This window comes from Nymphalis io, chromosome 17 (assembly GCF_905147045.1).
Source record: "Nymphalis io chromosome 17, ilAglIoxx1.1, whole genome shotgun sequence".
In the NCBI taxonomy this organism is placed as follows: Eukaryota; Metazoa; Arthropoda; class Insecta; order Lepidoptera; family Nymphalidae; genus Nymphalis; species Nymphalis io.
Window position 1 is genome coordinate 10,683,484 of NC_065904.1, and position 25,909 is coordinate 10,709,392.

General features: G+C 36.1%; 4 protein-coding genes across 5 annotated transcripts; 2 read left to right on the top strand and 2 right to left on the bottom strand.

The window, feature by feature from the left end:
* The first annotated feature begins 34 nt into the window (after nt 1–34).
* Nucleotides 35–7,678, top strand: LOC126775158 (serine/threonine-protein kinase MARK1-like). Its single transcript, XM_050496947.1, has 11 exons — nt 35–441; nt 1,149–1,277; nt 1,549–1,721; nt 2,270–2,328; nt 2,654–2,783; nt 3,025–3,173; nt 4,643–4,794; nt 5,172–5,905; nt 6,249–6,329; nt 6,876–6,936; nt 7,483–7,678. The coding sequence occupies exons 1-11, from the start codon at nt 307–309 to the stop codon at nt 7,558–7,560; spliced, it is 1,881 nt and encodes a 626-aa protein (XP_050352904.1). The 5' UTR covers nt 35–306; the 3' UTR covers nt 7,561–7,678.
* Nucleotides 3,949–16,893, bottom strand: LOC126775172 (nucleoporin SEH1). The gene is made up of 9 exons (XM_050496973.1): nt 16,707–16,893; nt 16,218–16,374; nt 14,504–14,657; nt 13,712–13,819; nt 12,823–12,936; nt 12,290–12,448; nt 8,445–8,605; nt 8,217–8,364; nt 3,949–4,279 (listed from the first exon to the last, which is right to left on the bottom strand). Exons 1-8 carry the CDS (start codon nt 16,839–16,841, stop codon nt 8,222–8,224), a joined length of 1,131 nt encoding a protein of 376 aa, XP_050352930.1. The 5' UTR covers nt 16,842–16,893; the 3' UTR covers nt 3,949–4,279; nt 8,217–8,221.
* A 1,879-nt stretch (nt 16,894–18,772) lies between these two features.
* On the bottom strand, nt 18,773–21,042 carry LOC126775167 (uncharacterized). Its single transcript, XM_050496966.1, has 2 exons — nt 20,752–21,042; nt 18,773–20,562 (listed from the first exon to the last, which is right to left on the bottom strand). Exons 1-2 carry the CDS (start codon nt 20,884–20,886, stop codon nt 19,090–19,092), a joined length of 1,608 nt encoding a protein of 535 aa, XP_050352923.1. The 5' UTR covers nt 20,887–21,042; the 3' UTR covers nt 18,773–19,089.
* Nucleotides 21,043–21,291: 249 nt separating this feature from the next.
* LOC126775182 (dolichyl-diphosphooligosaccharide--protein glycosyltransferase subunit 4) lies at nt 21,292–22,527 on the top strand. Of its 2 annotated transcripts, XR_007669862.1 has the most exons (3): nt 21,378–21,399; nt 21,583–21,747; nt 22,350–22,527. XR_007669862.1 is itself a non-coding variant. In XM_050496990.1 (2 exons), the coding sequence occupies exon 2, from the start codon at nt 21,640–21,642 to the stop codon at nt 21,742–21,744; it is 105 nt and encodes a 34-aa protein (XP_050352947.1). In that variant the 5' UTR covers nt 21,292–21,399; nt 21,583–21,639. The 2 variants fall into 2 exon arrangements, 1 of the variants encoding a protein (XP_050352947.1); XM_050496990.1 differs by lacking the exon at nt 22,350–22,527 and having other exon boundaries at nt 21,292–21,399; nt 21,583–21,744.
* The last annotated feature ends 3,382 nt before the right edge of the window (nt 22,528–25,909 follow it).

A 25,909-nucleotide genomic window follows, 5' to 3' on the forward strand; every position in this document is an offset into this window, starting at 1 on the left:
AATCAATCTGCTAAAACATTAATTGTATCGTGGTGCTCAAATAATAGAACTCAATAGCAATGGCAGTTAAGTTTGACATGGTGCTAAATACATACCCTGCATACTGGTCACTATCAGATGTTAAAAATAGTTACACTAAATGTCAAATGCCACTTTATCGTTCCAATTTTGAAGACCAAACAAACGATAGAGCTCATGACGTTTGTAACGTATCTATTTTGTAGTAATTTTATTATATTTATGATCACGGAAAGTGATTTTTTTAAGTGAAACATGCTTCGAAATTAGGGGTAGGTATAGTTGAATATGAAAATGGCCAGTATGACTCGAAGCAGGGGCCAAGTTTATAGTGTCGGAAATTACCTGATGACCGGTAGGGTCTTGGGAAAGGGGCATTTTGCAAGAGTTGAAGAAGCAACGCATAGAATCATTGGAAAGAAGGTCCGATCATTTTACTTGTTTTCAATTTCAATGTTTTGATTTACAATCAAAATATATACTAGGTATGTAATTATTTAATTATAATAATTTGTAAGTTCTATTTACAAAGTAACTTGAAATAGACTTTATCATCTTTTAAATTATTCTACCGCCAAACAGTAATACTTAGTATTGTTGTGATCCGGTTTGGAGAGAGTGAGCCAGAGAGAGTAATTTCAGGCACATGGAAGAAAAGATTCTTAGTTCCCAAGGTGGTGGCGAGTTGACGATGTAAGGGATGGTTAACATTTCTTACAGTGTCAATGTCTATGGGTGGTGGTGACCACTTAACATGAGGTAGCTCATTTACCTATCCGCCTATATATTTTAAATAAAAAACAGACTTGTACCTCATTTATGCTTAATTTTTAACGATTACTACGTTCCGACTAACGTATTGTAGGTAGGTCATATAACAAAAACATTTAAACAAAAATCCCGCCAATTTTTTCCCACTGGTTCATCAGGTTGGAGATAATTTTTTTCCGAACTGGTGGTATTTTTTTATTATTAATAAGCTGGTGTAATACTTCTTTATTAAATATTAACCTATGTGAATTAAAAAATTTATTTGACTATCTATTAAGCTTCTATTTACTGGGTACCACATATTACCCGGTAATGGGGGTACCGATTGCAACGTACCGTAATGTTTAAATTATAATCAGGTAGCAATCAAAATCATCGACCTTACTTGCATCAAGGAAGAGTACGCGCGACGGAACTTACACCGGGAACCGCGAGTGATGGCCAAGCTTCGACACCCTTGTATTGCCGCATTGTATGAGACAATGATGGTAATTTTAAAATTTGGTTATATATAACACTTAGAAAACAAAGGCTTACAATGATGCCGGCATCCCCACGTAAAAATAATACATGCTATGGGCTGTGAGCAGGTATAACGTACTATCTCATATCATATGCCTATAAAGCTTAAAACGTTAAATATAAAACTGTCAATTCGTTGGGAACAACTCAAAATATCTTTATTTGCCTAGTTCGTACTAGGACAATTCTAAGGATTATTTATTTTCCAATTAGCGTATTTGCATAACGATTTCCCAGCACGGGCCTCGTCTGTACGTGGTAATGGAAGCGGCGTGTGGGGGCGACCTGTGCGCGCACGTGCTGCAGGCGCGCGGCTCCGCTCGGGGCCTCCCCGAGCCTCGCGCGCGCGCGCTGGCGACGCAGTTGGTGTCCGCTGTGCGGCACATGCACTCACGTGGAGTTGTACATCGGTAACTGACAACGAATAATAATGATTGACGTATGTTAAGTATCTTGTATCGAATTTAGTTGTTAATATTATAATCCATTTTATGAAGCGGTTTATTTGAAAAAATCGATTCGAACCAGCATTGAAACTTCGTTTGCAGTTTTAAAAATGATTTACTGCTTCCCCCTTCCTTCTTAAGTCCACGCGAGCTGGTTCTCGATGTCACCGCCTAACTGTGACATCAATTCCATCGCGAACAAAGAAATTTGGCAACTCCTTTCTTTGTCGCACCAAAAAATGGAATTCCTTACCAGCTCACGAGTTCCCCTCCTCTTACAACCCGGGTTCCTTCAAACGAGGCGTGAAGAGGCATCTTGCGGGCCGGCAAGACGAAGGCGGCTAGTGCAGAAGGTTTTTTCCGTCTGTACTGGCCGTCGTCGCGTTTGGACTCTACTACCACTTACCATCAGGTGGAGTAGAGTCATTTGCCCTCCCGGCGAATATAAAAAAAAAAAATACTTTAAATGTTTTTGATGAGATTTTGTTTTAATTCGATCCAATAAATGACAGGGATTTGAAGATGGAAAACATCATTTTGGATAGCACAAAGCAGTACATCAAGATTGTTGGTAGGTTTCGAAAGTGTTACATTTTATATTAAGAATACTTTTACATTTTTGGAAAAACTTTATATATTGATCTAATAAAAATCATTCTATAGCATGACTAAAAAACATCTCGATTCGATGTCATAAATTTATCGATTGAGTTTTACTAAAAATATATTCTATACTCTATTATAAATTCTACTAATTAATGGATAATTACATAATTGGAGTAGATTTATATTGGTTGCAGCTCTCTATTGTAAAAATTGACGCAGATCTCTTGATCCAATGCCGTTAGCGTAACGTGTCCTTCAATTGCATATAGAAGTAATGGTATGTTGTTTAGATTTCGGTTTGTCTAACGTGTGGCGTGCGGGCGGCGCGCTCGCAACTCCGTGCGGTTCGCTGGAATACGCCGCACCGGAGCTGTTCGAGGACGGACGTCGGTACGGACCGGAAGTCGACCTGTGGAGCATGTCAGTGGTATTTTAAACAGACTACAATTATTAGGTCCTGTATTCATTTAATCACCATCAATTTAACTTGGTTTTAATTAATTTATTGATCTAAGTCGATATTGATACCACGTATTAAGCATTTTTTGGATTCGGTGAACTCTTTTATTCACGAAATAGGCTTCATTGAATTACATTGACATTAACAATCTAGCCCTGGGGGTCACTCCTTGCGGCGCTATTAATGTGTTCGTGTCCCCAGCGGTGTGATAGTGTACGGCATGGTGACGGGCGCGCTGCCGTTTTCGTCGGCGCCGGGCGGCGCGAGCGGCTCGCGTTCGCAGCTCCGCGCCGCCATCGCGCGCGGCGTCACTCGTAAACAACGAGCGGCGCTGGTCTGCGTGTCCACGGGTGAGGTTGACAATATTGATGATGGAATGGCTACTGACAACTCACCTTGTATATACGTATATATAACACAAATAATACACGACATCGCTGTCAGCGGTAACGTCTAGGATTATGAAGGCTTAATAATAACAGCTTACAACTATCTGATTTTCGATGTGGATGCCTGCACCATTGCTTGAGTAGTTTCACTGTTCACATGCACTCCCCCAGCTCAAGCATCAGCTCTTTCATCTCGGATCAATGTGTGCCTCGTATTGGTTGATAATAAGTAAGTTGATAAAAAGCTGTTGGTTTTTTTTATTAGCCATTAGCAAGGTTTTATTCGCTCCTTATATTTGCAATAACAATAGCTTCAAAATGATTCATGAGTCGCTGGCTGGTCTCAACCCAATTGCGAGGATTGAAGTTATAGGCTCCGCGCTAGCGTCACCCTGAGTGTCAAGTACCTTTAAGGTGAGGCCAGGATCCTGTAGTCCAAAATTAGTTTCATTCGTCTGGCGATGACAATGGCCATAACATTTGTTGATATTATGGTCTGTTGAGAAGGTCCGTCTCGTCTCATCTCGAACTACATAATCGGTGTGGTTGGTTTGTATAACATAACTTTAAGTAACCGTTATATTTCTCTATAGAATTCGCCAAGTGTCAAAGAAGTGGTAAACGATACTGCACTTTTGAAACGTAGGGCCAGAGTTAATTCTACTCGGCCGTATAATTTCTTATGGAGTATTTTGAATATGTTATCAATAAAAATGAACGTATCGACTGCTGTTAGAGTACTTTATTCAACTGACTATTATTATTTAGTAAACATTAAACTTATACCGTCAAAATTTTATATTAAATATAGACTACATATATACACATTGTTTATTAATAGTTTTTATCACTGCATTAGGACAAACTTTCACATTCAAATTTTATATAATTCTCTTCCGTACGGTATCAAATTGTAACAATTATTTATTTCACTCACACAAAAAAAAAAATTCAGTTTTTAAAAGTGTATTAACACAGAACTTTAGTACTTGTTTATTTCATTTCAGTCTATGCTGATAAACATTCTCACGTTTTTTCTTCGTGACGACGGTTCCCCCGTGGGATGCCTGAAACATATACATTGCAATTTTAAAAATTGTCCAGGCAAATTTTATATTTATCATAGAAATATAACTGTGACAATTGATTATCGATACTTTAGTAATAATAATTTAGTAGATAATATTTAAAAACGTTTTTTTAAAGATTTTAATATTATATAATTTTTTATTTAATAAATTCCGATCCTCTTTGGTTTGGACTCTACGATAAATAAATAAAAATTACTCTGATTAATTACTATTATAATAAAATATCTTTTGCTTGTTGCCTTAAGCATTTTTTGTATATATGTGTAAAATTGAAGTGTTTAAAACATTAAACACTTTAATTTTATTTAATGTGAAATGTAATCATGTAAATGTTTTCAGAATGTAAGAACTTTATCCATCAGCTTCTTGAACCGAAAGTAGAGCTCCGTATGAAAATAGAGGAAGCGTCGAGACATCGTTGGATCAAAAAGTCGGGCATGAGAATGAAAACTCACCCGCTTGGTTCCGTCGATTCCAAGGCTAATAGAGAGGTATCAACCGATTGGCGCATTAAGTACCTTTTATTTTTGATTTACTTTATATACCTGCGATCGAACTGTCCTAGGTATGCATTGAATAGAAACACGTCAACAATTTCGTCAGATATTCTACAGTAAAGTCAGAACACCATGTTCTTTGTCATAATAGATCACGCGTTACTTCACACGGAAACTTCTCCATGCCGTAGCGTGACCGTATCAATGTTTTGGGATAAAATATTTCATCATTTAAGATAAAGAAACTTTAATTTTTGTGATTCGAATTAAATATATAAGTAAACCACAGATAAAATGCTGTTATTGCTTAAATAAGTCATTTGATACCGATCGAGGTCAACCTATGATCTAACATTTGTATTATATTTCAGATATATAGACAGATATCAGAACTTTCCGGACAAACGTTGATGGATGTAGTGGCCCATATTAAAGCTGATCCATTCGGCGCAATAGCTGGCATCTACAATATTAAAACGCATCTCCATCAACTCAATTCAACGTCGATAGCGGACTTACTCTGGTCCGCCAACCCTCAAGAATCTCGACCTCAAACTCCACCAGAATATCACGCTAAATATGAACTCGACACAGCTTGTAGCAGTCAAAAGACACTTTCCATTCCTGACCTTATTACAAAACCGGCAAGACATAGTCAATTCGGAATACAGAAATCTGAAATGACAAAGCCGACTATCCCCAAGATGGTGAACAGCAGAACTTTAAACGTGAGCGTGAGCAATACCAATTCCTCGGTGATTCCGAATACTTCTCATAAAGTCAATCAAATACCAACGACTAATTTAGTCACCGAATCGAATAAAAGTGCTAGGCCACCAACAAGGCCAATGGGCGTGTATGGATTAAAAAAGCCAGTTTTCAAGGTGTACGACAATGGAGACGGTTTGGACAGGAGATTGCCCAGCATCAACGAACATTCCAACACAGACGTGACAGACGCTAAGAAGACTGCATGGCAGAATAGGAACCAAAGTGTTAGGAGAGCTGATTTGGATGAACCTCTAAGACTAAGCAGTTGTCCGAACAGATCAGGCGACGTAAAAAGAGATTCGATTTATAAACGAGTTGGTGATGGATTACAAAGGTAACTTGGTCGCATTTATACGTAAGAATAAATCTTTAAGAACTTCTGAATCGACAAGTTTAAAGATGGTTTTAATGTTGGAGATAACACATAAAACCAGCTATCCAATACTATTAGCTTTTTTCCAGTAAGATAAGAAAAGGTACCGGATGCTGAGTCATATAAGGAGAGCCTATGGGATTGATTTATCATTGTTCTGCAATTAATCCAATTATCATTAGTATATACTCGCCATATCAATATCTTTGAACATAAATTAATTCATTTATTGGTTATTATTATTAATAATTACTTTGAGTGAGAGAAAAAAATTAAACAACAAAAGTGTGGCATTTTTTTTCAGTTGGCGTAATAACGTTACAAGTCCATCAACTCGAATACTTCTTCAGAGCACCGCGACAACGATCAAGCGAGCTTCATTAGGGTGACCATTTTTTCGTATTAGTATTTTGCTTATGTATCACATACGGTAGACGGACGGGCAAATGGGCGACCTGATGTTCAGTGGTCACCACCATTGACGATGATATTGACGATGCAAGAAATATTAACCATTTCTTACATCGCCAATGCGCCGAAACCAACCTTGGGGACTAAGACATGCCCTTGTTCCTGAAGTTACCCTTCACCCTCCAAACCAGAACGCAACAATACTAAATACTGCTGTGTAGCGGTAGAATATCTGATGAGTAGTTGTTACCTACCCAGACGGGCTGACAAGCCCAACCAAGGTAATTCGCTTTTTACATGTCATCATACCCACTGCTAGGCCATGTACTGAGCTCTACTATCTACTACTACTCTCTCTCCTCTTCTTTTTAGAAGTTTAATAAAAGAATATTTAGTGTTATTATTTTTATATATACTTCGGCTTCACTTGTTTTATCGAGAAGCGCTTGACATAAGCAATAGTGCTTTGTATAGATTGTTGATATATATAATTTTGTTGAAAAGTTAATTTTATTTTCAGAAATATTACAAGTCCACATTCATCGTCGAACAGTCACTGCAAAAGTGAAAGAGCGATGCCGGTGAGCATAATATGTACATAGTTTGAGACCTGGCTTTAAAAAAAATAATATGATATTGATTGAAATGTTTGATGTGTGTCATTTTGTGTACTCAAGTCAAACATTCAAATAGTTTTCAACCGCGTATTGTCATCATATTTTAATAATCATTTATTAAGTTACAAATCGCAGTGAAACGTCAATAGCCTAAATTACTAGGAACTAGATGGACTTTTGGTCCGAATTAGCTAACTCATTTACTTGTCTACTCAGCTCTGTACTAACGGCCTTACTTTAAACGTAGATTTCGCGGGCGATTAGTTAAACAATGTCTTCTTCTTAAAATGTCAAAATAATGACAGAAAGAGTGAAATCTGTGTTTAACAAAATAGTCGCTAAGCGTTTATAAGTAAAGACGTATGATGTTTTAGAACTTTCTAGTAGTTTAGACTACTTCAATTTATTGCTATGCGTATTTGTTTTTCTAGACCAAACCTATATATTTATCTATATATTTGAATATCGCCATGGAATTACTAAAAATTTATAGTATGAACTTTTTTATAGGTTGGATGGTTCTCAACTAGACCTCTCAGCAAAGAGACTCACTCGCAGCGGCTGCGGCGGACCGCGCTCATGAAATAACTAAATTATCGATCTACGTAATATATTTTTTCGAACGGCTTACTTTTTTTATCTACTAAAATTCCATTTGTCATGTTTTAAATAATTTTAAGTAAATAAATTTATTACGCTTTGATAAGTGTTAGTGTTAAAAAATTATAGTATAAATTTTGTTCTACTGCTATTTCACTAAATAGACCGCAAAATTAGTCACGGAAACGGCATTTTATTTACGGACGCGCACGTACAGTGTGACGCGCACGTACGAGTGACGCGCACGTACGAGTGACGCGCACGTACGAGTGACGCGCACGTACGAGTGACGCGCACGTACGAGTGACGCGCACGTACGAGTGACGCGCACGTACGAGTGACGCGCACGTACGAGTGACGCGCACGTACGAGTGACGCGCACGTACGAGTGACGCGCACGTACGAGTGACGCGCACGTACTAGTGACGCGCACGTACGAGTGACGCGCACGTACGAGTGACGCGCACGTACGAGTGACGCGCACGTACAGTGTGCGTGCACGGGGAACTCGCGGGGACTGGGGCCGGCGACGAGCGAGCCGTTGGAGCGCTAAATTGTTAGCAGACGCGCCGACACGGAGCGATAAGACTGAATCGGTTTAGACGCGCGGCTAGGATCGTTCGCAAGCGCCGCTCGGCACGCACCGCTGTCAGTGGTACGGCATGTGCGCGGGGTTGGCCATGGCGGCGAGGCGCGTGTACGTGGTGTGCGCGCGCGCCGGCGCCGCCGCCTCGCTGCCCGCCGCGTCGCTCTTGAACACGGCCACGCCCTTCCACTGGTTCAGGTATTGCACTGCGGGCACAGACGCGCGTGCATCGGTTACATTCAAATACTCGATTAAATCGTTTTAGGGTGCCAATGAAATTACTCACTTTTCCATAGTCTAACGCAGCAGTCGTCGCCGGAGGACGCCAGGAGCGTCCCGGTCACGTTCCAGGAGACGCGCCACACGCACGAGTTGTGATCTTCGAAAGCTGCCATCACTTCCGTCTTGAACCGCACTCCGCCCCCGTTGGTCGTGCTCGATGACTCCCTGCAATATTTTGGGATGGGATGATACTTTTATCAAACCAAAAACATGCTTTCGCATACTCATCGCGTATTCGTTATGTCCCCGGCAGTGCAGCCGGGAAGTTAAAAAAAATATTATTACTATTATACGAGACATTAATCCAATAAACCTAAAACCAAACGTGACACTTTAAACAGGACAATTAGAACAGTAGGGGGCAGGGGCTAACGGCTTCAAACATAAGATTTCTCTCTGTTAGCGTAAGATTTGCGTGCAGCATGAATAACTTGGCACTCACACGATTTTTTATTCTTAATGCGGCTCTACATAATAGTCGGCGCGCTATGAGAATGGGACGACACTTTGTCAAAGAACATATATCATTAGCAAAGAGCTGTTTGTATGTATGTATGTATATACAAATGTGAATATGATGTTATTATATATTATGTTATTGACTTAAAATTCTACTTCTTTCCACTTAATACATTTCTACTAATAATTACAACCACAAATCCCTAAAAAAATTCGGTAGCAAATCAAGAGCAAAAATTAACGTTGCGACCTTTGACGAGACTGCTAGCGGGCGGACCGCACGTCTCAGTTCCGAAAGATCAGTGTTGCCAACTTTCCCCTAAATTTGTAAAGTCAGATGAAATGAGGTATTTTTGGGGGCGAAATTTTTTATGCTTTCCTTTTTCTTAACATGATATTATAAATGTATTCAAGTTTACTGCTACTTGCAGTACTTGCTTTGCTTTTATTTTTACTTAAAATACTATTATAAATTTATTTTCTGTTTACATCAATGACACTGGCTATCCGCTACCCAGTGTGATCGCGCGCTGATTATACATGCATAAATTATAGCCTTTAAAAAGTCTGTATATACATATTTATCAAGCTGTCAGTTAAAAGATATAGAAGTTGATGTCTTGTAACTGTAACTGTAACAGCCTGTGAATATCCCACTGCTGGGCTAAAGGCCTCCTCTCCTCTTTTTGAGGAGAAGGTTTGGAGCTTATTCCACCACGCTGCTCCAATGCGGGTTGGTGGAATACACATGTGGCAGAATTTCAATGAAATCAGACACATGGAGGTTTCCTCACGATGTTTTCCTTCACCGTCAAGCACGAGATGAATTATAAACACAAATTAAGCACATGAAAATTCTGTGGTGCTTGCCCGGTTTGAACCCACGATCATCGGTTAAGATTTACGCGTTCTAACCACTAGGCCATCTCGTATTTGTCAGCATAAAATTCATGTGTAATCACAGCCTTATTTCTACCAGAGTGCCACAGGCCAAGCTGCCGCCACTAGCGGTATGCAAACGTCGCGTTTGGCACTATAAGTCGGCGGATTGGGACGGTATGCGCGATTACTATGCGTCGGTCCCTTGGAAGGAACGTTGCTTCAGTGGGAATGACCCGACAGCTAGTGCCGCTGCTGTTGCTGGCCAGATCATGCTGGGAATGGAATACTACATTCCTAGCTCAGATCTCGTCAGTAGGAGTACGCGTAACCGTTGGTTCACTCGTGAATGTGCCGATGCTGTATCAGCTAAGCAGGCGGCATATCGCAAGTGGATCAACGGTTGCATTAGCGGGGCATCTAACATTGACTCACTGAAAGCAAACTATAATAAAAATTCCAAGTCCTGTAGAAAGGCATACACGAGAGCGGATGCACAGCGCATTGTACAGATTGGTCATGACCTTGTTTCGCATCCTAGGGGCTCCCGTAGCTTCTGGCGTCTGACCAAGTCTGTGCAAAACAATTTCTGCCAACCTTCGCTGCCACCGCTCAGAAATCCGGACGGATCGCTAGCTCACAGTCCGCAAGAGCAAGCTGATCTCCTGGCTAAACTCTTTGCCGACAATTCCGTCATCGATGATTGTAGTGCACTGCCACCTACAATACCTGCATGTGGCCATACGATGCCTGACATTAAAATCAGGCAACGTGATGTGCGTGCGGAGCTGCAATCACTTGATGTACGGAAAGCTAGCGGTCCCGATGGAATACCAGCCATAGTGCTGAAGAAGTGCGCAGCGGAGCTGTCTCCTGTGTTAACGCGCCTGTTCCAACTTTCTCTCTCTTCGGGAAGTGTGCCGGAGGCTTGGAGAAGAGCTAATGTGCAAGCGGTTCCCAAAAAAGGGGATCGGTCTGACCCGGCAAATTATCGGCCAATAGCTATCACCTCAGTACTTTGTAAGGTGATGGAACGGATTTTAAACAACCAACTGATCCATTACCTAGAAGATCACTGTCTAATTAATGATCGTCAGTACGGGTTTCGACCAAAACGGTCCACAGGTGATCTTCTAGCGTACGTAACACACCTCTGGGGTGAAGCTATCGACAAGCATGGAGAATCGTTGGCTGTCAGCCTCGATATCTCCAAGGCTTTCGACAGGGTCTGGCACAGAAGTCTTCTCTCCAAGCTACCGGCATATGGTCTGCCTGCTCAGCTATGCACCTGGATTGCCAGCTTCCTACACAAGCGTAGCCTTCGTGTTTTAGTAGATGGTTGCGCTTCACAATTCTATGTAGTGAATGCTGGGGTCCCCCAGGGATCTGTGCTATCTCCCACACTCTTTCTTTTGCATATCAATGATATGCTCTCCCTTGGGAACATACATTGCTATGCAGATGATAGTACAGTGCATGGTGGATACCACGGACGCGCAGTGGCTGGGCGGGCGGAAACTGAGGAGAGGCGGGAGAATCTTGTCATTGAACTCGATAGGACATTAGATCTCATCGCCAAATGGGGCTCTGATAATCTTGTTGAGTTTAATGCCAAGAAAACACAGGTATGCGCTCTCACGGCGAAAAAGTCAACATTTTCCCCTTTTCCCTCCCTCTGTGGTACTCCGCTGGTGATGCAAAGCAAAATCGCCATGCTGGGGATTGACGTTCGCTGCGACCTTAGTCCAAGGGATTACATCGAGGCTGTTATAAAAACAGCTTCACGGAAACTCGGAGTTCTGAACAAGGTGCGGCGCTTTTTCACGCCACAACAACTGTGCCTGCTGTACAAAACACAGGTACGGTCTTGCGTGGAATATTGCTCGCACCTTTGGGATGGCTCCGCTAAGTACCTACTTGAGGCCTTGGACCGGTTGCAGCGACGTGCCGTACGCATTATTGGCGACGTAAAGGTCTCAAACACCCTTGAACCTTTACAATTGCGTCGTGAGATAGCAGCACTGAGCGCTTTCTATCGACTGTATCACGGCGAGTGCTCTGAGGAATTATTCTCTCTAATTCCTGCTTCCCCTTTCCTTCTTAAGTCCACGCGAGCTGGTTCTCGATGTCACCGCCTAACTGTGACATCAATTCCATCGCGAACAAAGAAATTTGGCAACTCCTTTCTTTGTCGCACTTCCAAAAAATGGAATTCCTTACCAGCTCACGTATTCCCCTCCTCTTACAACCCGGGTTCCTTCAAACGAGGCGTGAAGAGGCATCTTGCGGGCCGGCAAGGCGAAGGCGGCTAGTGCAGAACGTTTTTCCCGTCTGTACTGGCCGTCGTCGCGTTTGGACTCTACTACCACTTACCATCAGGTGGAGTTGAGTCATTTGCCCTCCCGGCGATATAAAAAAAAAAAAAAAAAAAACCAATTCCTAATAGAGCGGCATGGTAATGCTTCTCTAGAGGAAAAGGTCATTTAAGAAGCTTTAGTATTATAGACTTACGATAGTGGTTCAATCTTGATGATTCTAACGTCTTTGGTTGCAACAGCGAGTAGATGGAATGAACGTCCCAAGTTTGGCGCAAAAGCCAAATCATTAACTGGCTCCACTACCGAAGACAAACATTCAGTTCTCGTCCATCGACGGGATGATTCACTGTACCTGAAATTTTATAAAAAAAAAAGATTATTTATGTAATTTAATATTTCATATACTTGTCTAATTATGAGTTGAGGTAAAGCAAGCTTGAGGTTCAAAGCTCCTTTTTTAGACTTGAAACCTGGCCGCCACGACTTTAACTTTGATAATTAAAGGGATTAAAGATAAAAAAGTCTATAAGATGTGGAAACTCAGGGGGTTGAGAATACAATGCATAGTTATTTAAAAGAAATTTCAGTCCGGTCTGTTGTCTTGTTTGTATACTGCTTAGCTTTTATGGCTGCAAATCATGAGAACCTTAGTTTCAATTACCAAGATGGGCCGCAATGGCAGCGATTTTTTTTTTATTTAAAAAATTAGTTCATGGGGATACTCACTCGTATATAAAAACTTTTTCATTATTCGCAATCTTATCACTTTGAGTTCCTGTAGCACTAACATTATTAGGTTCGTCACTCCCAACGGCCAGCATTGGAGGATTTGAATTACTTCTGTAAAAATTATGTAATATATATATAAATTATTAAATGTATATCATATATATATGTAATAATAATAATAATAATAATATCCTGATCCCAAATTAACCTTGTACAAAGCTTGTGCTATGGAAACCAGACAACTGATATACTACATATACTACCTTTCTTTTGTAAATACATACTTATATAGATAATTACACCCAGACTCAGGACATGACGCCAACCGGCTCGTCAAAAAATCGTCGGTTAAAAGAACTGGATTAAATGTTTGAAATTAAACATTTTCATCAAATCTGTAAGAACAAACTCAAAACTCATACACACATGATCGTGAAACCTCAGAAGAGATATGCGACATTAGCCATAGCGTAGCCATAACTCGGTTTAAACATTTCACAATGAGATACGAAGTGAGTTCGTAGAGAATAGCATTGTAATGTTCGTGCGTGAAGGATTAGTGATCAGAAGTGGCCGATCACATTTATACCATTATACAATACAACATAGATACAGATGTTCTACAACATAGATACAGATGTTCTACAACATAGATACAGATGTTCTACCGCAAAACAGCAGTACTTAGTATTGTTGTGTTCCGGTTTGAAAGGTGAGTGAGCCAGTGTGATTACAGGCATAGGGGACATAACATCTTGGTTCCCAAGGTTGGTGGCGTATTGGTGATGTAAGCGATGGTTAACATTTCTTACAATTCCAATGTCTATGGGTCATCAGGTGGCCCATATGCCGGTCCACCTTCGTATTCTATAAAAAAAAATCTCACCTAGATAATGACGGGTTCCATGATATACAACTAATTGAGACTTTTGTTGGTATTTCATGTTGCAATGTCCATTGTGCTAAATTCATCACGTCTGGTGCTTCATATATCCTAAAATAAAATGTACATGTATTAGTAAAAATTAAAATCTTTAAGTAAAGTTTAGTTAATTTCATCCGACCCATGTAAGCTCCCTTGCAATGTTTTCCTTCAACACCGAGCCTGAGATGAATTATAAGCACAAATAAAAATTCAATGCTCAAAAAATCTTTTACATTACTGTTTATCTTGCTTAGCCCATAATATGAGAATAAGCTTACTTCAGCTTCTGAAAAGTTTTTAAGGCTAACCTGCAGTTTTTGTAACATTGATCAAAGTCATATTGATTTATTTGCCAATATAATAAGGCTTATTGAATACCAATTGCGTCACTGTCTGTCATTGGCCCATGTCCATTCGGATTAATTATTCAATGAATCAACAAATATGACAACTTAATTAATCTGACATTGATTAAGGTTATAGAAACTGTTCCGTCACGTTAGCATCCGCAAGCGATACAGTGGCGCTCCTCATAAAACGGGGAGGGTATTGCTGGATCTTTAGTTAGTATTCCGATGTTAGGCGTCCTGGACACCGGCGAGTCCCACATACTCCCACTGTTTCCGTGGGCAAAAGGCGTAACGCATTTTCCGGCGAAAAAAGGTTGCAAAAACTGTAGGTTATCCTTTTCATTTGACAGAGTTTGTCAAATGAAAACAATTATTTTTTTGTAGCATAATACAATTTAATTACCTTATAATACCATCCGCAGAACAAGTCACAAGCAGTAGGCCTAAATGTTTAGGACCAAATTTAACATCAGTCACGGAAGTTCTCGAATCTACTAAATTTGATCTTTTTACCCATGTTCTTAAACCTTTCTCTGAACCTGACGCTGAAGTGTCACCTAAGAAAGCCAAATTTATATACATATAATATTAATCTTTTTAAAGTATATTTAAATTTTTAATAAAATTTACATTAAATTCTCACTAAGTCTTCGTTTATTGCTTATATGTATAGAAATATTTAAGCAATAAATGGATAAATAGATATAAGTATATTACTTAGATTAATATTTACTTAGTTACCTAGTATTTGTGTATTTTGATAAGTTTGTTTTATTAAGAAACCTTGGCTGCTTTTTACTACTTGGCTAATTGAAAATATTTATAAAAATTATGAATTTATCAGCACCATCGCCATGTTAGCATTAGAATAGTAATTCAAAAGGTTTAAAGGCAGATTGAACATTAAAAGTCTGATGCTGTTTGTTGTATAAAACACTCTACTATGTAATATTTTACTATTTCACATTATTACGATATTAGAAGTAAAAATAATATTTATTTGTTAAACTCAGTATTACATTATTTATAAGAATCCTCACTAGAAAAAACATATAATAACTTTGCAAATTTTTAGCAAAGCTAGCCTTAGATTTATATAGTACACTATATAATTTGCTTTTAGCTATGCAATATTATTATTGTTATTTTTTTTTATAGAATAGGAAGGCCGACGAGCATATGGCCCACCTGGTGGTAAGTGGTCACCAAACGCCCTTAGACATTGGCATTGTAAGAAATGTCAACCATCGCTTACATAGCCAATGCGCCACCAACCTTGGAAACTAAGATTTTATGTCCCTTGTGCCTGTAATTACACTGGCTCACTCATCCTTCAAACCGGAACACAACAATAACAAGTACTGCTGTTTTGCGGTAGAATATCTGATGAGTGGGTGGTACCTACCCAGACGAGCTTGCACAAAGCTCTACCACCAGTAAATTTTTTTAATTTTTCAGTAATTTATATACTAAAAACGGTTCTTGATTAATATATCTTTACTTATAATACAACATTATTCCATGTAACTACTTATATCCACTTTAATTTTTACTTTCAGTTTCAATAATAACTTCGCTGATATTCAAACACACAATTTTTTTGTATTTTTATAATGAATATCATTAATATCCATACATTCCTACAAGTCCTTTGTGAGGCATGTAAATAAGCATAGCACCTGCCGACCTAGATTACTTCTCCCATAAATTAGAACTAAGTATGCCAGAAAAGATATAACATTTGAAGGAGTACAACTATATAACAAATTACTCACTACTATAAAAAATTTAAGCTCAATTAACGAGTTCTAGTATCGGCTCTCACGCTACATTTTGGAAAATTAATACAGAAGACATAAGAAACTTACTTTATATCTTGTTAGCTGAGTACCTACCTATATGGCGATCATTATTATATTTAACTTTATGTCATGTTATTCTCATGTAAGTGACGTTCATCTTTATTGAGAATGAAGATTCTTTGAACTTAATTATTCAAGAACTCAATGACAATGATATTGCATTGAATCAATGTCAAAGTTGTTTATTTGTCTTTACTCCTTATTTAGTTAGAATAGACTTTAATATACTGGATTTTTATAATTTATAAAACATACCAACTTCTTCCCATATAGCGGCTGTTCTGTCAAAGGAGCAGGTAGCTAGTACCTGTCCAAATTCTGGATGGGCCCAAGTTACTTTCCACACTGAACCATGATGAGCTTTCCAACTGGCTGTTAGGCGCCAGCCTTCTTGACCGTCTGTATCCCACACCTGGAATTTTTTTTTTTATTATATCTTAATAAAAGAAGGCTTACTGTTGTTTTTATTTGATAGGGAATGATAATATAATATTCCATTTAGCATTTTTATCTATAAAGAATACAAAAGTTGCTGTTTTAAATATAGCAAACTCTGTTATATCGAAAATTCAATTGTACAATATTATTTACAAGTAGGTTTAATAAATGTTTTTATTAACTTATCGTTCGAAATTTTTAAATAGATTATATATGAAATGAATGATGAAGATCATGATTTTTTTATAACGTTAAATAAATATTCTATTTTTGTAAATTGTATTTGATAATAACAACATAACCTACCTTTACGTATTGGTCGCTCGAACAAGTGGCCATTCTCTCTCCATAGAAGTCATACGCCACATCGTGAATAAGATCTTTATGATCAGCAATTATAGTTTGAGATTCAAATAAATTAGTAGTTGCTAATTCACTCATTTTATAATTACAAAAAAAAGATACTTTAAAATAACGAGTGCTTATTAATGATAACGGATGAATTGACAATTGACATTGACTTTGACGTTAAATGTTGGTTTTTGTACACTAATATTTAACACCTTGCACTTATGAATTGAAGCATCACTCGAATAATTAATCATATTTTTAGAACACTTTTTTTTCTCATTATACCTGATAATCAGAACACAAAAAATCTAAATTCTATGAAAAACAGTACATACTACATGTGTCTAGCCCAAGAAATTCAATATATATTTTAATTAAATATTTATTAAATACATAAATTGTATACAATTATTTTTGCACACTTTCAAGGATAGGTTTCCGGGTATAAGAATGTTTAATATCTTTCTATAACTACTATTCTCAAATCTTTAGTACTTATGTAACTTATACTTAACTAATTATATTTAGGACTAGCGGGTCGCCCGCGGCTGTGCCCGCGTTATAATCGATCATCCAGTTAAACGAGATAAAAAGATTAAAATATGTTATTTAAGTTTAATTTTAGCTGTGAAAAGTAAGAAATATTCACAACACACACAACCGTTCGTGGTAGTGTAATTATTATTATTCTAGTAATCACAGAAAAATGGATATATTAAATTATTGTAACGCCATTTGGCCGGACAGCGATAATTTTGTACTTAATATGACTTACACTTGAATATGCTGCATATAGTTGCCCGTGGGTAAAGCCGCCACAACTAATAGAAAAAATACAATCCTTCTAATCTACTTAAACTACAATTAAAACTGAACAATTTAATGCATTTTTTATTAAAATCTATAATTTATGCAAGCTAATTATTAATTAAAACTTAAACCTAAAAGATAACCTTATATGTAACATTTTTTTTTTATATAATAGGAAGGTGGACGAGCATATGGGCCACCTGATGGTAAGTGGTCACCAAACGCCCTTAGACATTGGCATTGTAAGAAATGTCAACCATCGCTTATAGCCAATGCGCCACCAACCTTGGGAACTAAGATTTTATGTCCCTTGTGCCTGTAATTACACTGGCTCACTCACCCTTCAAACCGGAACACAACAATATCAAGCATTGCTGTTTTGCGGTAGAATATCTGATGAGTGGGTGGTACCTACCCAGACGAGCTTGCACAAAGCCCTACCACCAGTAGATAATAATTAAAACAAAAGATAAAAGATGTACTTAAAAGAAATAGAGAAAAATTACAACCTTTCTAATCTAATTAAATTTCTAATAAGATCTATAAAAAAAAAACTTTACTTATAGGTAGTAACTTAATAACATACTACACATAGTATAGGGAAGGTAAGGCAAAAGTTCACACTACTCCGGAAAATCTGGACACCGCGATTCAGAAATCGAAGTATTTAGCACATCGCCATCTATGGGCTAATGGCCGCAACATATATTATAACAACAAAAATAGCCATATCAACTTTAAAAGCGGCAGTTATTTTGAATCAGCTGGTGGTAGGGCTTTGTGCAAGCTCGTCTGGGTAGGTACCACCCACTCATCAGATATTCTACCGCAAAACAGCAATACTTGATATTGTTGTGTTCCGGTTTGAAGGGTGAGTGAGCCAGTGTAATTACAGGCACAAGGGACATAAAATCTTAGTTCCCAAGGTTGGTGGCGCATTGGCTATAAGCGATGGTTGACATTTCTTACAATGCCAATGTCTAAGGGCGTTTGGTGACCACTTACCATCAGGTGGCCCATATGCTCGTCCACCTTCCTATTCTATAAAAAAAAAAGCTACGATTTATTCAGTCTAATCAAAACGAATCCCCCATTATGTTGTATTTATAAAATGCATTCTAAATTTTGGTTTTAAATATAAACAGAATTATTAATTAACAATATTTATTAATTTATAAATAAAAAGATCGAGACTATCATATTATTTTATTACTGGCAAAAAATATTTAAAATAATTGCAAATAGTCACAACACTAGGTTACATAATATGCACATACATTCTAAACAGAAATTCAACTACAAATATTTTTAATATTTAACATGGCACAATAACACAATCATACACCTAACAGATTTTTATAATTAACAATTTGATAACTTGTAAGATAGTAAAATATTCACAATATAATATGCATTAATATTTACTTGTAAATTTCATTATATTAGGCAATATCATTTTAAAGCTTAATTAAATATTAGGGCATAATTCATAGCATTTTGAGATTCAAACATTAATACTTTATTTTTTTTATATGTTATTTTGTAATTTTAGCTGATCTATTTGTAGTGCTAGTTTTCTGTTTGCTTCGACAAGCGCATTTTGGTTTTGAACCAAATTTTGAACTTGCTGATTCATACAAGATAATTGTTTTTCAAAATACAATTTTTGTTTAGTTAAAGCCATCATAATATGGAGGAAGTAGTTTCTGTTATCGTCGGAGACATCTGAAAGAGTTAATTTTATAAAATCCTTGAGTTCATCTGTAGTTTTTTTATCTATGGTACTTGTTGTGCTTTGTATGTTGTTATTATTCGATTTTATATTTGATAAATTATTATTGGAGCCTTTCTTGTCATCAGAAACTCCATTCGGTATACTCAGTGGTGATGGAAAACCAAAATTTTCAACAGTTCTGCTATTAAGAGGTGTTGAAACTTTACTTATATTCTTCTCAGCATCTAATTGACGATATCTAATTTCGTGCTTGTCGCTTTTTCTGTCATCAGTCGATTTGTTTTGGTCATCATCAACATCAAGATTAGATTTATCAAGACCTAACATAACGAGAAATGAATCCGCTTTATCTGGACCCAATGCAGACACATCTAGGTTATGCCTTGGGGGTGTATCATTGACAAAAAACATATCAGAAGTTCTTGTCCGAACAGGTGATTGCGCCTTTAATGGTGAATGTATTTCAACTTCTTCTCGAAGGCTTAGTTCAGCTGACATTGTCTTCCTTCTATTCGGTTGAAATGCCACTTTGCTGATTTCTTCTTCATGCCCTTTCAATATTTTGAAAGGACTAGTTAAATCCCTTAAATCATAAATAAGAACATGGCCATTTTTAGTACCAAGAGCCACTTGATTCTCTGCATTTATAGCAAGAGATGACAATGTATATGAAGTTCTTACAGTGGAAACTACATTATGTAATCTTATGTCATAAACTTGAATAATTTTATCATAACCACTTGATAACATTACATCTTTATTGATAAGTGAAAATGAAATATCACTTACTGGGGATGCATGAATATTCTCAAAAAATGCCTTATCTTTGTTTGTTGTTATATCTCTTAAAACAACATGGCCCTCATCTGTTGCTAGACCTAATAAAGATCTTGATTCATGATGAAACTTCATTGCAGAAATACTATTAGAGCAAGTGAGTTTAACTGTTAATACTGGAATATTTGATACAAGACCGTATATAACAGTGTCTCCATTCAACATTGTTGCTGCTAAGCTTGTGTTCTTGGCATTGTAACTTAAGAAGCTCACACATGATGGCTGTGATGGGGTAGGGAATGTTTTTGTAATCGATTTATTTTTTGTATCCCATATTTTTACAATTCCACTTTTAGTTCCAACAGCTATATTACGGTGACCATCCCTATGGAAGCTGGCGGACCAAGTGTCTTTTATTGGAATGTGCTGTAAGCTTCTAACATCTTGATCAGCAGGACTTAATATTTCTATGACACCTTTTGAATTTACCTGAAATTAAATTTATAAATTTGATGAAAAAAACATCGTATGGCTATAAAAATGTACTGCATCGTCGCTTCTGAACAATGCGCAATTTGGCACGCCTAAGAGCAAATCGACCTTTAGACAACAATACATAAATATTATATTACTCCCTGCGGTTTAAGTGTCCTTAAAAAAATATAAACACACGATTACCTGTAATATGTATTTACTATCATCGCTCCACGAAATATCTCTCATAACATCATCATGATATCCATAAGTTTTTTTTAAATCCCAACTGGTCGTATCATATAGTAATAATCGTGAACTAATAGAAGATAGATACATTTTATTTATATTTTACTAAGAAAAAGCATACACAGGGAATTATTTTTATATTATTTCAATATTAATATGTCTTAACCGGTTTGTATGTGCCGTAAAGTTTGCCTAATTTCATTCAATTCATCACAATAAACGATTGCAAATGTAACTAACGTTTAATTTTGACATTTTAAGTTATTGACAACGACATTTGACGTTTTACATTGGGTAACTAACGTTTTGGTATTTTCCTAAGCAAAGTACTTTATTAATAAGATTTTTTTTTCTTTTCCAAGTGTTTGCATTTGGTGGCTGTTATGAAATAAATAATAAATATAATTGCGAGTGTTGAGTAGGCATTTAATTTTTAAAAACAAATTTTATCTTGTTTTCGTTATCCCTACTATGGAATATATTGAGTCGGCATAGAGTTAAAGAATATAGACGGTAGACACCAATGACGGATGACCAATCAGCAAGTAACAAGAGCAAACTGTCATTTTATCGAGTGACGTGTAATTGTTGATAATTGTTGAGGTATGTTATTTCTTATATTTAATTTAAGTTAAATCGTAATGCTAATAATGAAACTTTCATACCTCTCGAATGTATTTATATGAATATAATATTTGTTTTTTATCATAATATTGTTGTAAACTGTAAATATTTATTATTAACTTTCGCCGGTCGTAACTCAAAACAAATCCGTCACTATTTCAGGTTATTTCGCCTTAAGATTTCCACGTAGAATTGTTAGAAGAACAAGAACAAATCACAATGATTACAGACATTCAATTGGCAGTTTTCTCGAACATTCTAGGAGTTTCCATCTTTTTATTGGTTATCCTTTACCACTATATAAGCGCGAATAGCTCAAAATGAATGGTAAGATTTATTAAATGCATTAGTAAACATAACATATTTCAAAATAGTAGTATAAAGTTTATTAGGGTAATTATTAACTTTAGTAGTAGTATTAATAATAATCATTTATTTGCATGAAACATAGTTTTATAGATGTTATTCTTTAATTTAACGCATGTCGGTGAAAAACGAAGCAATATAAACTTTAAGCCTAAAAATATAACAAGTGTTTTTAGCATACTGGAAATATGCCAAAATTGTAATATTAGATATTTTTGTTTAAGTAACGTCTTATTGTGATATTCTAATGTGTTAAAATGTATAACATACTGTATTGTGAAAAGTAACTATCATTACGACACCTTTATAATAAAATATCTTTCTCTGTTTAAAATAATTTATTTCCTGATTATAATCAGAAATGTAATTTGTTCTTCTCATCTGTTTCTTGGGACATAACATCTTAGTTCCCGAGATTGGTAGTGCATTGGTGATGTAAGGAATGTTTAATATTTCTTATAACACCAATGTCTATGGGTGTTGGTGACCACATACCATTTGGTGTTAAACTTACTTGTCCACCTATATTAAAAAAATATATAATATTTTTTTGTTTGTTACAGGTTATCGTCATATTAGTAATAATGAATTATATTTCTACAGCAGGAAACTAATATGTTAAGATGTAAATAAATTAAGTTTTCGTATATTTAAATATTGCTTTTACTTTGTCATTATAAACAAATAATATGTATGAAACCGTCATTATGTTCTCTAAAAAATAAATTGGTATAATTGAAATGTATTTTATAATTTTTTCAACAAAAAGTCAATTTTATTAAAAATTTAATGTTACAGTTAGTATTATAAAGATTATAATATTATATACTAGTTTCCACCCAAGGCTTAGCTGGCGAAAGGGTGGGGGAAAGGCAGGTGCTAAGGTCACTATGTCCTTTTCTGTATTCCTAGTACTGTGTATGCAAAATTCAATGGTGATCAGTTGAATAGTCGAAACATGAAAGCGTAACTGACAAACAAACTCACTTCCGCATTTATAATATTTATTTGGTATTTAAAGATGATTATTTTATTTGGTAGTCATTTTTAACATATTTTGTTTTGTCATCAGTACCAAAAGGGCGCGCAAAATTTCAGATCAAATGGCTAAGTGAAACTTGTAGAATTTAATTAGATGGCTCAGTGGTTAGAACACGTCAATGTTACCGATAATTGCGGGTTCAAACACAGGCAGTGGCGTAGCATACGTCACTAGCTCCCAGTGCGGGTCGCAATATTTCATATAATATGCAATTTTATTGAAAAAATATTAAAAAAGATTGTGTTGGGAGTAATTGGTAAATATTTTTTTTAGCGCCTCCTGTAAAATGCTGCCTCCGCTATTCTACGCCACTGAACCGGCAAGCACAACTGAATTTACTTGTGCATAATTTGTGTTTATAATTCATCGCGAGCTCGGCGGTGAAGAAAATATTGTGAGAACAATTGCATAATATGTCGGATGAAAAACTGTTAAATGAGTCTAACTCTTATGGCAAGGGCAATGGCTTGGGGCGCTAAATACGATAGGGTTAGAACTTACGTCCTCTTAAAAATGTCATGAGTAAATTAAATAAATAATAATTGCAAATTATATACTATAGAAATACCGTAACAGCCTGTGAATGTCCCACTGCTGGGCTAAAGGCCCCCTCTCCTCTTTTTGAGGAGAAGGTTTGGAGCCTATTCCACCACGCTGCTCCAATGCGGGTTGGTAGATATACGTCAAATCATTAAAAAGTACTAAATTGTCTATGGTGTCATCCTTATATTTGAGCTACCTGTGAGTTGGGTCTAGTTCAGCGATATTCAACTTGTTCTTTATAGGGGTTGTGGCCCCCACGTCTTAATCATGGATTGAAATTTCAAATAGTTCAAAATAAAGTAGCATTAAGTGGGCAAAAAGGTCTGGTCTAGTCTATGTCGGATAACTCTGTAACAATGAATACGTAAATAATGGATAGTTAAATAAACAAGATAAAAAATATAGCAACAACAATATTATATACCTACGTTTTTTATATTATAACGCAATAAAACATTAAATAGTATCCATTCAAAACATATAAGTATTTTTTTAAATTAATAATTTTCTCTTCGTGAAAAAGTTGTACTTTTATGTATTTAAATTTCAAAGCAAGGGCTAAATCGAAGAAGCTTAAGAATACAAAATAATATAATAAATACATTTTAATAAATTTACGCTTCTCACGTCAACAAATCACAATTACGTCTCAATTTTAATTAAAAAGCGTATACTAATTTATATAGGTATACTTATTTAAAAAGCCGAGATCGCCCAGTGGTTAGAACGCGTGAATCTTAACCGATGATCGTGGGTTCAAACCCGGACAAGCACCACTGAATTTTCATGTGCTTAATTAGTGTTTATAATTCATCTTGTGCTTGACGGTGAAGGAAAATATCGTGAGGGAACCTGCATGTGTCTAATTTCACTGAAATTCTGCCACGTGTATCCCACCAACAATAAGGAATAAGCTTCTAACCTTCTCCTCAAAAAAGGAGAGAAGGCCTTAGCCCAGAAGTGAGACATTCACTTGCTGTTTCTGTATACTTATTTAATAATATTATATAGCAAAACCTCCGAAATGCATCGTCTGTCATAGGTTTTATGATTGTCTTGGTAGTTTTTTGGGTAGACATTACACAAAAATACGGCGTATTTATTACGTTTTTAGTTGTTAAAAACAATGTATCCGTATGATATCCTGTTTTAATTTCACATTCGTATCATAAACTGTGTTACATATTGGGACCGGTTTAAGCAAAGTTTTCCCATAAATTAACTACAGCAGCCGGTGTCAGATATAATTGTATACATGGGATGGTTAATCAAACTGTTTCATGGCAAATTGGCTCGGCCATGTCGACATGTCGCACTCTGTCCCCGTTAGTAAGAGAGTGCGCAATTACGTTTTGTAGGGATATAATAAAATTTACCTACAATCAATCTTGATTATTTATTACTTTCATGCGTTTTTTATTTAAAAAAAGAAACATTTTTTTAACTGTTTATTTTTTTGTTTCAACTGTAGCTGTTACAAACTGCTTCGTTTGCAAATTAGAAGCTATCGGCTTTACTTATAACCGTTGCTTAACTGTTTAGTTAAATACATTTATCTCTTTCATCATTGATTTGATATTCATAAGAATTCATAGTATCGTTAATATCGTTAAACCACGTGTTTGTCTAATCAATCGCTAAACAACGTTTGAAGTAAGACTGTCTTTTTTATTAAAAATAAATAATATAATAGGAATGTACGTATCCTAAGTTTTATTCCACGTTATAATCGACTTTTATAGAATCCATCTAGTCGTTTCAGCGTGATTGATTAAGATACTCATAAATATATATATATATATATATATATATATATATATATATATATATATATATATATATATATATATATATTTATGAGTATCTTAATATATATATATATAATATTACTTTATATATTTTTTTTAGTAACGTACAGTACGTTCACTCTACATTAACGTTTAAATATTTTTTTTCAGTTCTTAGTGTACATGTAGCCTTGAAGCGGTTTGTTTTTTTTTTTAAATAATATTATTAAAATAAATATTTAAAAGTCGTTCCTTTAATTTATATTTTTAATTAAGTATATGTTTTGTTAATCTTACAAATATTACAACCTTTTTAGGGATACGATAGGTACGTGGATAAGGAAAATGTCATTTCTATAGAAACACTTTCGCTATGTGAAAAATCTCTTTAAGGAGCCCGGAATTTCGGGGAAAGTAAGAGAAAATTTATAGATCCCTGCGTCGGTAACATGTTCATTGTAATAAACATTCCAACCTTTGGAATCATGTCGTTAATTAAACATCGGCCGCGTTCCTTATATCGTTGGATTTATACTGCCTTTTATTAGTTCGTTACTATTTATTTTATCGAATAATGTTGTATTTAATATTTAAGAGATACTATACTATTGTTAAAGCTATTAAGATTTTTTTTTCTATATATGACAGGAGAGTTGACAGGCTCTTGGTGTTATTTGGTTATTTCGTTGGTACATTGGCACTGCATGAAATATAAACCATTTACACCGGATGTATTGCAAGCCATGAGCTG